The 12756-nt window shown below is 57.9% G+C and overlaps 2 protein-coding genes across 2 annotated transcripts; one reads left to right on the top strand and one right to left on the bottom strand.

Annotated features, from left to right (window-relative positions):
• The first annotated feature begins 1134 nt into the window (after positions 1–1134).
• On the top strand, positions 1135–5714 carry KVR01_002382 (uncharacterized protein). The gene is made up of 2 exons (XM_044784739.1): positions 1135–3860; positions 3921–5714. Exons 1-2 carry the CDS (start codon positions 3481–3483, stop codon positions 4666–4668), a joined length of 1128 nt encoding a protein of 375 aa, XP_044647397.1. The 5' UTR covers positions 1135–3480; the 3' UTR covers positions 4669–5714.
• Positions 1135–9515, bottom strand: KVR01_003277 (uncharacterized protein). The gene is made up of 2 exons (XM_044791764.1): positions 8954–9515; positions 1135–8887 (listed from the first exon to the last, which is right to left on the bottom strand). The coding sequence occupies exons 1-2, from the start codon at positions 9318–9320 to the stop codon at positions 5835–5837; spliced, it is 3420 nt and encodes a 1139-aa protein (XP_044648292.1). The 5' UTR covers positions 9321–9515; the 3' UTR covers positions 1135–5834.
• Positions 9516–12756: the final 3241 nt, after the last annotated feature.

The raw sequence follows: 12756 nt of genomic DNA, 5'->3' as shown, positions 1-12756 counted from the left end.
TGGGTCCCTCTCTGGCTGCGAAACTCAGGACACTGAGCCAACCGCTCCAGCGGGGCGGATTTCTAGGATCTTCAAGGGAAGACCATTACATGCTTGTATCGTGCCAAACATGCACGCATCACGAACTATCGCTTCGGCCCGTGTTTTGTCTGGGCCCAGGACGCCAGAAGATGGACTACCTGGGTACACATGGTGGAAGCTGGGGTATGAACATGTGTTATACATGAAGGACTGATCAGAAGCGGGAAGCGGACATGTTCGAGTATTGAGAGTTTGGAATCGGCTTCGAGACAATATGCCTGATCTTCAGAACAACTGTCATTTGTTAAGTTGAATTAGGATCCGCGCGCAGATAGTTTCGTAAAAGAGATGCCCTGCCGTGAGTCTCCTGTAACCTTGCCCCCCTTGAGTCTACCTGACAACAACTCGCATCTCCTCTTGCGATGGTTCCCGGCCCAGACTTTCCGTCGAATCCCCCGTGCGGACACTTCGCCCACTTCTTTGTAGCTGAGAGGCAAAGAGTAGAGCTCTTTGTGAGATTGTGGCGAAGATGGAGAATAGACGAATAGATGCGAAGGGCCAGGTTTGCCATGAACCACTGGACCTCGCACCAGGTCTCTCGTGAACAAGTGTCGGGCGACAAGTGGTGAAGAGATCTCGCGCGGCTAGAAACTGTGACTGAGTATCTAGCTAGGGTTTACAAGGGCATGGCGGCTGGAAACATTATCTTGTAGTCGATGAAGCACGCCTCTGCCGCTCTCCCAATTGAGTTATTGACCATGACATAGTTCGGTCTGATTGCTGGAAGGCTGCAAAAGTCTTTCGTAGACGGCGGGTTGGCTGCCCGGTAACCCTCGAGAGTACTTTGCCATACCTCCAGGACGGTGGGTCTTGAGCGTTTACCACTGTATGAAGGCGCCACATACGTTTTATGTGTATGGGGATTAGGAACGAAACCACATACCTCCAGGACATGCAAGCCCATGTCCCGCGCCAGTAGTGGGCGCGGGGTGTGACAGAGAGCGTCGTTCTGGGAGTCCTAGAGCACTCGGCCCGATGGCAACCCAGATGTAGGCGTAGTTTCGTGGCAAACGCGTGGAAGCTTACCCCGTGGCTACTTGTACTTGTCAGGACGCAGTAGGGTGTTGAGGTTGATGCGTTCGCCCTCTGGCGGCTGGGCAGTAGGAGTTGACGACCTCGAAGCGGGTATGGGTGACGATTTGGGACTCGAGCCTACTTCCTAAAGGTCGGCGGAGGATTGTAAACACCGCCTTGTTGCCGGCGTGTCTTCCACGACACCTTGCTCACCTGATGCCGACCAGATGTGCACCAAAGGCTCGGCTTGTTGGTGGGCGATAGGGTTGTTGGAAACATGGCCGAGGGCCCACGCTGGTCAACAAACTATCCTCTGCCCCTCTTCTACGACTTCAGAAAATTGGCCAAGTCATTATCACATTGATGGGTGCGAATCCGAAGACCTGTCCCACTGTTCTGCATAGAGAGTCTCTCCACCTTTACAATGATTCCGACACTTGGGTCTTTGGCAGGGAAGTGTAGAAAGCAGAGGGCGCCAATACTGGTCACGCCTGGGCGATGATGTCGCAACCTCTTCAATAGTTTTGGGAAGTGTGTAGTTTCTGCCTGAAAGGGCGACACAGATACTTCAAAAACATGATCCTCTTTGTGCGGCCCCCTTCCCCAGAGCTAAATGGAAGGTGGGCAGAAAGGGTCTGAGTGACCATGGGCCGTCTACACAGCCTGGTGAGCACTTGCAGGACGTGACCACGACTGTCCGTGGCACCACGCAACTTCAATCGCAGCCCGGAGCCCAGGGAGCCTCTGCTTACACCACCGTTTCCAACCGTTGCCTGTGTCCTTTGAGGTTTCCGAGTACTGTGCAGCCTACACCGCAGTGTGTCTGGTTGGAGGGTTGTGCCCGGCATGGCATGTTCACATCGCACACATCGCACTTGCATGCGTTCGTATGGCCGATCACACGCACCACCAGATGGAAATGAAGGGTTCATATCAGCAGCATGGAGGGCGATCTTGAGCGTCACGAAATGCTACAGCAGCCAACTTGGTATCGTGCCACTGTAATATCCGTTAGTGTACCAGACCTCAACATGGGCCAGCGGCTGGCGCGGACCCAAAGCCGGCACGCATAAAGTGGCACCCGTCACTTGTGACCGCGTCGAAATACGGGCGATGATTGCGAGACCCGACGGCGCCTCTGGCTTGGTTCCATGGGTCAGCTGCAAAACGTGCGTGGCCTTGTGCGTCTGTCGCAGGAGGGGTGTCTGTCCTCTGAGGTCGGAGGTGTTCCGACATTGCGTTGGCCGTTTTGACATGTACTACATAGTAGTCGCGGCCAAGTTCAGACGGCGTGGGACCCCTGGCCTGCTCACAAGCTCCAGCATGAAGTGTCTGGGTGTGCAAAGAGGGCGAGGTGTGATGAGACAGAGTGCACCCAGCATGTCTCGTGCAGCATGCGGAAGGCATGATGTAGCGGCGCAGGCTGCCAACTGAATCGTCGGTCGGAGTGTCAGAGAGTCATTTGTCTCTTCCCACCCGGAGATGAGCAGCCTATCGGTCCCTCTGTTTGGGGGCGGATGGACGGGTGATGGCAGCTGTCACCGAGGCTCCTGGGCGCCTGAAGGCCGCCGATAGGCTGTTCAGATGTGTAGACATGTGCGAGAGCAACGTGAGTGATGCTGCGGTGATATTGTGCCATGGCAGGGAACGGAGCCAGGACAAACGCAAACGCGACGACGACAAGGCTGACAGTTCTAGCGTGCGGCGGCCAAACGAGGGCACAGACGATGGGAGGACCCCCGTTTCACAAAACACCTGCCAGAGCAGAGAGGGTGAAACCGTGTGTCAGCGTGCAAGAAGCCAGAGGCACGTCTTCTCGAAGAGGGTCTGGGGCAGATCGGACGAGGGCTTGGGGGGTAACCGTGGGTAGCACCCGGCAGAGTCGAGATCCGATAGGCTTGTGAGGCCTGGTCGGGATCGACCACAGTGCACCCGCCCCACAAGGCGGAAAGCTTGAGGCCGAGTGGGTGGGCTCTGGCAAGTCTGGTAGCCTCTGGACCTGGCCCCCCGGCCCCACCCCCGTCACCGGCACAGGGTGCCTCCAGGCCTTGGCATCCCGTCTGCCCGTCCCCGTACTACTGTGGTACATGGTAGCACACTCGCCCGCCTGCCCGCACTACCGATAGGGCGGGCGTGACTGTCGCCGTCGACAGTTACGATTGGCTCATCAGGTCCGGCCCGGGAAGCTTGACCTGTGGCATTACCCAAACAGGAAGGCCAGGCCACCGCGTGGGCAACCTCGTGGGTGCTCGCTGCTGGCTGCATCATCATCGGACGGGCCTGCATTATATAGCAGGCCCGCCTGCCAACCTTCCCCCCCCCCTCCCAGCCGACAAGCGAAAGATGGGCTGAATATTCTCCTTGTCCTTGTTCCCGAGGCAAGCCATGTCGAGCCACACCCGCCCAAAGCTCACCGCCGGCGAGCTGTCCAGCCTGCTCAGCGTCCTCCCCGCCGTCGCCGGCACCATCCTGTCCTTCTTCCTCGCCAACTCGTACCGCCAGTGGAGGGAGGGCATCCTGTGCGCCAGGTCCCTGAGGCGCAACGCCGCCGCCAGCTTCGGCACCGCCATCAGCCTGCTCAAGCCCAGGCAGCTCAGGGTCTTTGTCTCCAACACCACCGGCAAGACCGTCGCCGATTACTGCGCCGCAAATGACCTCACCCACCAGCCCGTCCTGGTCGACGACACCGACGGCTTCCCCCCGGCCATGCTGCACTTCATCGACTGCAAGCTGGCCCAGAACGGCCCCATCCTGCTGTACTTCCAGTATGTGTCGTCATTTTGCTGCCCCTGCTGCCCCGAAGCCCAGTGCTGACCAGCTCCCAGCGGCGGTGGCTTCATCGTGCCGCTGCACTCGCCCGCCTTCGCCGTCTCCTCCGCCCGCATCGCCCGCGCCTCGCCAGTCTTGCTCGAGTACACGCTGGTCCCCGAGTGCGAGTACCCAGGCCAGCTGGCCCAGGCCGTCGCCGCCCTCCGCCTGATCCTGAAGTACCGCAGCCCGGCCGACATCATCATCGGCGGCGAGTCGGCCGGCGGCAACATGGCCCTCGCCGTCCTGGCTCACCTGCAGCAGCCCAGGCCCGGCATCACCCCGCTGGCCTTGCCCCCCGCCCCGCGCAACAAGTTCAGGGGCGCCGTCGCCATCTCGCCCCGCACCGCCAACCTCGCCACCGCAGAGAGCTTCCGCACCAACTCTGGCAGGGACTTCATGAGCGAGCACAGCCTCGTCGCCATCACCGCCAGCTGGAAGCCCGAGGCCGACGTCTGGGCCGCCCCCGTCCTGGCCCCCAGGGACTTCTGGGACGGCTTCAAGGCCCAGAAGCTGCTGCTGGTCGTCGGTGCTGACGAGGTCTACCGGGACGACGTCTGCCACACGGCCAAGATGATGGGCGCCCGCGAGGTCGGCGTGGGCTCGCTCGGTGCCAAGAGGAAGGCCCCAAGACCCGCCGGCCCGGACGCCCAGCTCATCGTCTGCCCCAACGAGATGCACTGCCAGGCGAGCCTGGACATGTCGGTCGGCATCAGGGACGGCTACATGACGAGGGGCGTGGCTGGCTGGCTGGCGAGATGCTGAATGTCGAGAACCGGGCCTGGCCCTTGTACATAGTTTTGCATATCTGGTATGAATAACATGACGCGGAGAAATGAAGTGAAACGACCAGGTATGGAGCACATTCAACTTTTGTTTAGGTGTTAGCGTGGGTGTGTCTTAAGCGAAACTCAGGATCCACCAATGATGGGACAGAGGCCTTGGTCAACATGCACAGTGATGTCTTGGCTTGAGCCAACATGGCCGTGCCCAGTTCCTCTTGTGACACTATGGGCTTCTTTGAAAGTGAATAAGCCATTTCCCCGGCCGCGGCGACACTGGTCCCGGTGGAGAGATGGAGCTTTGCCTCGATTGACGACCAATCTCGATTGTACAGCCTCGCCGTCGTACACCGTCTCAGGTGTCATAGTTTACTGTTGGACGTGGTTGCTTCAACAGAGTTGGGTGCACGGCGAAATAGCTCGGTGTGCCAGAATCAGAAGAGTGAGGAGCAGACAAGCACCAATTGAAACGGGTGATACCGGCCGGCAGTAGAGCAAGACGGTCTAGGGGTTGATGTCCACGGCTGTCAGATCTCGATATCTCTGCTGTGAAAGCACGTGCCACCTCCACAGTTCACTGATCGGTCCGCACCGCAATGGGACGTCGATCTGGCAAGGTGGACCGCAGGACCAATCCCGATTCCCAGCAACTCCGTTCCGAGTCCTGGGCGTCGGCAGCTTGGTGGCCATCTATCCTCACCTCAGGCGAAAAGTCTCCCGTGTCCTTGATATCTTTTTGTTGTGGCGAAGACTCTGGAAAATGGGGGCAGTCTTGACCTGTTCACTGGACGGAAAAGCCGCGCCTACGGAATCAACGAGTACGAGGTAATTGACTTCGCGGGTCTCCATGAGCCAATGCAACGGCAGCAAGTCAGGACCGGCAATGGAACGTGCATGCCAAGCAGCAGAACCTAGCACAACACACGGTCCGATCTGAGGCGGACCCCACGAGACAACTGCAGCTCGGATGGCAAGTGCGGGCGGCGCGACCACAGGGCACGGAAGGCTAGAGGTAACATCAAAATTAGAATAACACGCGCGTCGAGTCCTTGCTCAAACCTTTAGACACCAGGACTACCTGGGGAAGTGAAATAAACCAAATTTGCGACACACCACCACCTCTACCGCCCTGTGTCTTGCCAGACTCTATCAATGCCGCAGGACGCCTTTGCCCTTGCCGCTCGTCTCCAGTGGAGGAAAGCCATCCTCTTCTATGCCAAGGCCGGAACTCTGATACTGCTGCCTGTGCTCCTCCTCCTCAAGGCTGAGGCGAATAGCGAGCGCTAGATCATCGTCCACCTCATCCACATTGATCGGCGACGAGGTGTCCCCCCCGGCTTGATTCCAAGGTTGCCCCCATTGGGACGGTTTGTGGGACTGACTTGCTGAGCCCGCAACTGTCGTGGACCGCTTCTCTTTGGTGGGTTTGAATCTGACAGCGAACTCGAAATCCGTTGAGCTGCTTGCTCGAGGTGACTGGCCGACTTCGTTCACATCCTCCATGAGGGAAAGTCTAAGAGCTCGTTGGATTTGCTGCTCATAGCCGTCGTCGTCGTCGAGGTCAGATGCACCTTTAGCCGCCCCGGCAGCTGGAGTTATCCCGCTGGGTGGACTCCACCCAGACATGCTAGGATCTGGCGTAACCGTGTCGAGACTCCCAAACGACGACGCATTCTCACCAGTGTCTACTGCGGACCCGGTATCGCTGGCACTCGTGCGCCGCTGCTCATCGAGCAGGAAAGCCTCCTCAGATACCATCTGTGCATACTCTATGGCCTCTTCCTCCGTCAGATCGCCCAAGCCAACACCGAAGCGCTTTCGAAGTCTTGCATCCTCTCGCGCGCTATCTCTTTCCTCGCGACGAAGCTCGGCTTCTTCAGCAGCGATGTAACCCATGACCGCATCGCCCTGACGGCGACTCGATAATTTCCCATGGATGTCTGAATGGCGCGGACGGCGTCTGCGGCTTAGACCCTGAAATGTGGAGCTGTAAGACCAGTATCGCACGAACGTCCCAAAGCACAGGATTCCTCGTAGAACCGTCGGGTCCGGGTCCAGAAAAATGGCGGGACAGGTCGAGTAGTCGGCATGTCGCAAGGCAGGATTGGCATTCAGGATATGCCGTGGCGCCCGGCCTGAAGATCGTGAATTCAAGGTCCGGATGGGTTCCACCGAAGACGCCAGTGGGTCCCATGCCTGTACGAGCCCATCGCTTCCTCCGTGAACAAGGTACAGCGCCGACATAGCCAGGCTCGTAACCTCGGGAGATTCTGTTTGGACCGAGAATACCGGTTCCACCACGCCTGATGATCCGTCACGCACGTTCCAGACGAGTACTTTGCCATAATCACTGCCTATTCCAAAGAAGCGAGCTCTTCGGCCCGGTATCTCCCCGGTAGTCTGCTTCGATATCGGTGTGGTCGCTCCCGATTTCGAGTGCGGAGAGTCAGTGTTGAGAGGATCTTCAAAGGGTGCCAATAGCGCAGTAATAGAATTGTCCAAGGCAACGGCTGTGATCTGGGCCTTGCCGAGTTTTTTCAGCGAGAGTCTCGTTATTTGCCATTCCCTGGCGTCTTGCACACCGGTTGGTTCTGGCTTTTCGGGCGCAGGAGAGCAAGCAAGAACAGGGGTGTTGGCACCAGACCCGAAAATGGACTTCACTGGGGTGGGAGACAGGACGTTTGGGGTGAGAACAGTCGGGGTGTTCACCTTCGAGGTGTCAGCTGTTCCAAAAGTGGATCTGCTGCAACGAATGATCTCGGGCGACTGTTCCTCATCTTGTCCGCTGAGGATGGTAAGGATGATCTCCTCGGCGAAGTCAACTTCAAGTTGCCTCCGCATGTCCCAGCCCTCGCAGACTTTCCGGAAGTGAGCCGGCTCGTAGCGAAGGTATTTCTCGATCTCACGAGCCTCGGCGATGGTCTGGTCCTTGCTCAAAGCCATGGCATCACACGGAGAGCGTGGGGAATAAGCTCCGCGCACGGCATTCTTGTCGAGATCGTCTGGTCGTGCTCTACGGCGCGTAGACTCGATAAGTTCCCAGTAGGCGGTGCGACCAGCAGTCCAAGAAGATTTCGTGGTGCTCGAGCTTTTCCGCCTCGCCTCCGTCGGTGGGACCGGGGGCTGCGTCAACACAAAGCACTCTCCAAGGGCGTTGAGGGCGCATGCCCACACGCGGCCTAGTGACATACGCTTTTGGTTGAAGCTGTCATCGACCTTGAGGGAAACAATCGGAACACCAGGGCTAAGGACCCAGCGTGCGGTCATGTCCCCAGCCTTGTATTGAGGGCCCGCGAAATCGTGATTCAGAGCATACGCAGTGACCACGCCTAGCGTAGACCCAGTCATCAGCCCGATCATGTTCTGAGTGATCGAGGGAACTGCCGAAGACTTGGCGATCCATACACTGCATATGGATTCCAACAACTCCGGTATCTTGGGGACTTCGGGGCTCATGTCGATGATGTTGTTCTGCTCGCCGAGATACCGTCCACGCAGCTCATTGGTTGCACGGAAGTACGGACGGCCACCGGGAAAGCCCTCGCCTCCCACCATTCCGTAGGGCTGACTGACATCCATTACATTGTACACAGCAGCTGGACCATCCCCGACGCCGAATGGCTGCAGATTCGGAAACAGCTCGTCCAATTGGGCGAATGCAAAAGGATCATCGAGACCCCATTTCTCAACCTTTCCACTCGAGGGGTCACTGACGGTAGAGACACACAAGTCCCTCGTGCCAACAATGACCTTCGGACCTCGCTTGTTGTTGTCGTCAAACACAGCGTGTATGTTGCTGATCATCCACGGTAGCTTTGTGTTGTAGGTGAGAACAGCGCCGGCCTTCTTGGATGAGTGAGCGGGTCTCAGGGATCCTCCAGCGCCACCGATCCTGGCTCCGGGCTTGCCGCGGGCGACACTGCGCAGGAGCCGGGTGCGCAGAAGATATTCACTCCGCCACGAAGCCAGAGACGTCAAACGGGTGAAGTACCGGAATTCCGACCGCACTCTGTTGGCTTCCTCCGTGTCTGCGTCTCGATGGGCAGCTGAGATGCCCATGGCCTCTGGGCCAGGGAAGTAGCGGAGAAACGCCATGCGCCATGCGTGCGGCTCAGCAATTAGAGAGTAGAACCGTTTCGAAACGAGTGCGACAGAGCCATGCGAGTCCGGGTGGAGGTGCGAGAGGATTTGAGTCAGAATCTCTGGCAGAATGAAAGTCAGCCTGGCTGGTTCTTGTCAATTACCACAGGCGTAGATTGGTCACACACCATTAGGGCAGTCTGCAAGAGATGGGCCTTCTGCTGCAGAAGCGGGCCGCTTGATGACCTTGAATGCTGCTGGAATACTCGGTGCCGTAGCATGCTCGTAGGCAGCCACACGCTCCCCCGGAAGGGTGTAGTGACTTTCGTATGTACCCGATGAAGGCTCTTCTTCTGCGCCAGCCTCGACAGACTGGGCCGCCCTCAGGACTGGGCTCGCGCGGCCAGATGAGACGCCATCGAGCCCAGACCGAGAGCCCCCATCGAGAGAGCCTGGTTCAGGAGAACGGAAGCCATCTTGGGTGGTGGTTTTCTGCGAAGTGGTGGCGCTGTTCGAGGGCTCTTGGTCTATACTCTTGGTGGACTCTGTTTGCATGGAACACTCGGGAGACTCGGTCGTGGTGGGTCAGACTGCGCAGACTTGTCTTGCACAGCCGAAGAAGGGGACTTGACGTGGAACGACGCGTGATAAGTGTCTTGGGTGCTACGCAGGAACTTGATGCCGCGAGAGTCTTTCGGTGACGTTGTTGATGTCGAAGTCGGGATTGCTCAACTGGTCACCCCTGCTCAGTGTCACAAACCAAGATTGTAGTTGGTAGCCGCTTAGATAAGGGGCGGGCTGCTAATCCTTATCGTACTTTATAGCCGATGACCGACTGACTCGACATGGTCGTGTTTCCACCTCGCCATTTTTCTGAAGTCCACCTGTAGAGATTTATGAACAAGTTTTTGTTGAATCTCTACATGAAAGAGGCCTCTTGGTTTCTTTCCCTGGCCGCTGACCACCAATACGGCCGGACTGGCTAGCACATCGTCTACGCCAGTGGCCGGACCCTCCGTCCTGTTGAGATTGGAAACATAGCTTGGTTGACTTCGGAACCCGATCACTGGCCAATGTACTCACATAATACAGGGCTAAAAGAGGTGAAATGCGAGAGCCATTGCAACAAGCATAAAGGCACAGAGACTCAATGCGGATACCCGGACCATGATACTCCGCCGTTGCGTATGGTGTACCAAAACGCCAGGCACGCATCGGGTGCTTGCTCAGGGTCTCTCCGACGGACTGGGGCAATAAAGGACTGGACCACCTGCCATGTACCTTGCTTGAATGTGAAAATCCCCGATGCCAGGGTCCGTATCAGTGAGCATCGAGGCAGGACACCTTGTCAGAATAGAAGCCAGTAATAAAAGTGTCAAGGGAAGGGTCCCCGTTGCATGCCAAGCGCCATAGCATCTATCTACCTACTTAGGTACGTATGTACTCCGTAGGCCGGCCCGGAGCCATGCAGTCATATGCTGCACCGCCAAGCCGCAGCCTGAGCTCCAAATCTCGTCCCCAATAATCTGGTCACAGGCTTTCTGGTCACAGAAGCGGATTGCTGCGATGGACAACGGACAAGCAGCAGTCCTTGTCTGCTTGTGCAATGTCGCAAGCTTGCACGGACTCGTGCACCCGTTTCACCTGGATCATAAAAATCTTGATTGCTATCCAACGCCGAGATCGAATGCGTCGTGGCGATCACAGATCACAAATGTCTGCGTGAGAGCACGGCGGTTTTCTCTGCAGCCCGAGGTTATTCCAAATCTTGGGGCAGATCAAACGGCAATCGAGGATGTTCTGATCCAGCCTTGGCAAAAAGCTTCGTGGCATTTATCTAGCAGCTGTAGTTGGTTTTTTCCCAACACAAGCCCCGTGTGTGCCAGAGCAGTGCGGTCAGTTTGGTAGGTACGGCGTAAAATCCAGGAGTAGGACCAAGGGACTCTGCTAGAAGGCAGAACCTTGCAGAGCCTCTTGCTCACTCATGCATCGCTGTTTGGGGCTCTGAAGCGATGAGGTGTTGCAGCTCTTACCGTGCGGCTCAGAACTCGTGCCAGGGTGGATCTTGGAATGCCGTGAGCAGAGGTTGAGTTTGGCCATCTAACTTATCAGACGCATGCTTCTGTGGTTCTTTATATAACGGTAATAAATTGCACGCATTCTGCGGCCGCGCAGTCCGTCACTCCGGCTGCTATAGGCGAACCTCAAACGTGAAGAAGCGCCGAACCGAGCGCTTAGCATATTCAGCCTAAAACCATTTGATCACCGGATTATCGCCGGATTTGTCGGACTGCTGTGGGTCGTCATGACATGTGCTACATTTGTACACAGTAGAAATAAAATGTTTAGAAACATTTGCGGAAATACACAGAGACAATGGCAGCGTGAGCCCGGGCGAGATGCCTGCTTGGGAGTCGGCCGCCGGCCAAGGCGCCGATTGACAACGAAAGCGGACGTGCATGGATGGTAGTACTCCGTAGATAGATGATAATTCGGGTTCCTCAGCGGCCCAGGATGTTTGACCGCGACTGGCCGCCAGGAGCAACGAGGAACCGATTGGCGGCAAGGGACAATTGCTCTTGCCAACTGGGCAAATCAGCTCCGGGGGGGGGGGGGATCCGCCGTTCATCAGCACCCTTATGGTTTTGGGTGCTGACGGCGCAGAGACGGCCAATGACCGGGCGGTCACCAGAGCGTCGGGTCTCACAGCCAAGGATCGTCGCTTCCGGGTGGTCGGGTATGGCTGAGCCCAGCACAGCGGTACGTGCCGCCGCTGGGCCGCAGAGGCAGTGGGCTCCTGTCCAGGCGGGCGGGATGGCCGGCCGGCAGTGGAGACGCGACAGCTCTGATGTATTCTTGCCCGAAGCACACCACTTGACCACCTCATCCTGTGCTCCCAGGCTCCTCAGCCCACGGCAGAAATCAGCACACTCTGCCACCGGCATGGCGGTGACAAGCTGCCAACCAGCCCTGAAACCTGGCTGTTTCCGTTGACAGCTCATTCACGGTGTGGGACAGCCCCGTCCTGCGCTGGCCCGTCCGAGTGGGGTGATCACCAAGGGGAGGGGGGGCGGCGTCTGCAACTGTGGGTCCTGTGCTCCCAGTCCCCCGGTATCAGGAAGAATCAAAAACCGCCGCCACCTCTCAGCACCCGACTGCCGCGCGCCGTGTGTCAGTCAAGCTCGTCAGTAGGTTATGACACCTGTCCCGATGCGTCTGAAGAGCGCGGAGCCGCAGCGTAGGCGGTGTGGGCATGGGACGGAACACAGTCCCAAGGTTACGCCAAGACACGCCATCTCGACTCGCGCGAGTCAGTGGTCGGTGCCAGTGTGCCGGGACACTCGTCGACGGCATGAGTCAAGAGTCTTGAGGTCGAGTGAGCAGGAAGCCCAGGGCCGGTGGTTAATCTCGAGGGGGGCGGGCAGGTGGGTCACGAAGCGTGCCCCGGTACTCCGTGTGCAATGTATCTACTGTGGTACGGATACACTTGCGTAGACACGCAGGGTGAGGGCTTCCCTCCCGTGTTGCAGGCCTGGGGCGTGTGACAAGGCCACGCGATGGAACTCTAATCAAGTCCTCAAGGGTGGTGTCGCCTCGGACTGCATTATGGAACCGAAGATCCCGTTGTTGTCGGGATGGACTGACTGACTGACTGACTGCTGCAGCAGCGGGCGGTGGTGGTGGCGGTGGTGGTGATGGTGATGATGATGGTGATGCGATTGGCAATTGAGTTCGTTGCGGAGAATTTTAAGTTGTCGCTGGCCTCTGGTGGATACCCGAGACCCGGCAGCGTGGTTACTCTCCCGAGCGTTCCAGACCCCCCCCCACCCAACCGCCGCTTGGAGCAGACCACCACGGCACGGGCTACACCAGGCCTACTTGGTACACCACAAGAAGACATTGCCTGTTGTGGCAGGCTGGCAGGCTGGCAGCCCGTCAGGTCCGCTGTCGAGCACGCGTTCTAGTACCGCACCCTCTGGATGAAAACGGT

Source organism: Diaporthe batatas (assembly GCF_019321695.1).
Source record: "Diaporthe batatas strain CRI 302-4 chromosome Unknown Contig00003, whole genome shotgun sequence".
Taxonomy (NCBI): Eukaryota; Fungi; Ascomycota; class Sordariomycetes; order Diaporthales; family Diaporthaceae; genus Diaporthe; species Diaporthe batatas.
The sequence above is the reverse complement of the archived record's forward strand: the minus strand, read 5'-3'. Positions and strand labels throughout refer to the sequence as shown.

Coding starts and splice junctions, on each gene's coding strand:
- KVR01_003277 (XM_044791764.1), bottom strand. CDS start 9,320: ATGCAAACAGAGTCCACCAAGAGTATAGACCAAGAGCCCTCGAACAGC. Junction 8,888..8,953: donor TCTTGCAGACTGCCCTAATG/GTGTGTGACCAA, acceptor TCATTCTGCCAG/AGATTCTGACTCAAATCCTC.
- KVR01_002382 (XM_044784739.1), top strand. CDS start 3,481: ATGTCGAGCCACACCCGCCCAAAGCTCACCGCCGGCGAGCTGTCCAGC. Junction 3,861..3,920: donor CCCATCCTGCTGTACTTCCA/GTATGTGTCGTC, acceptor ACCAGCTCCCAG/CGGCGGTGGCTTCATCGTGC.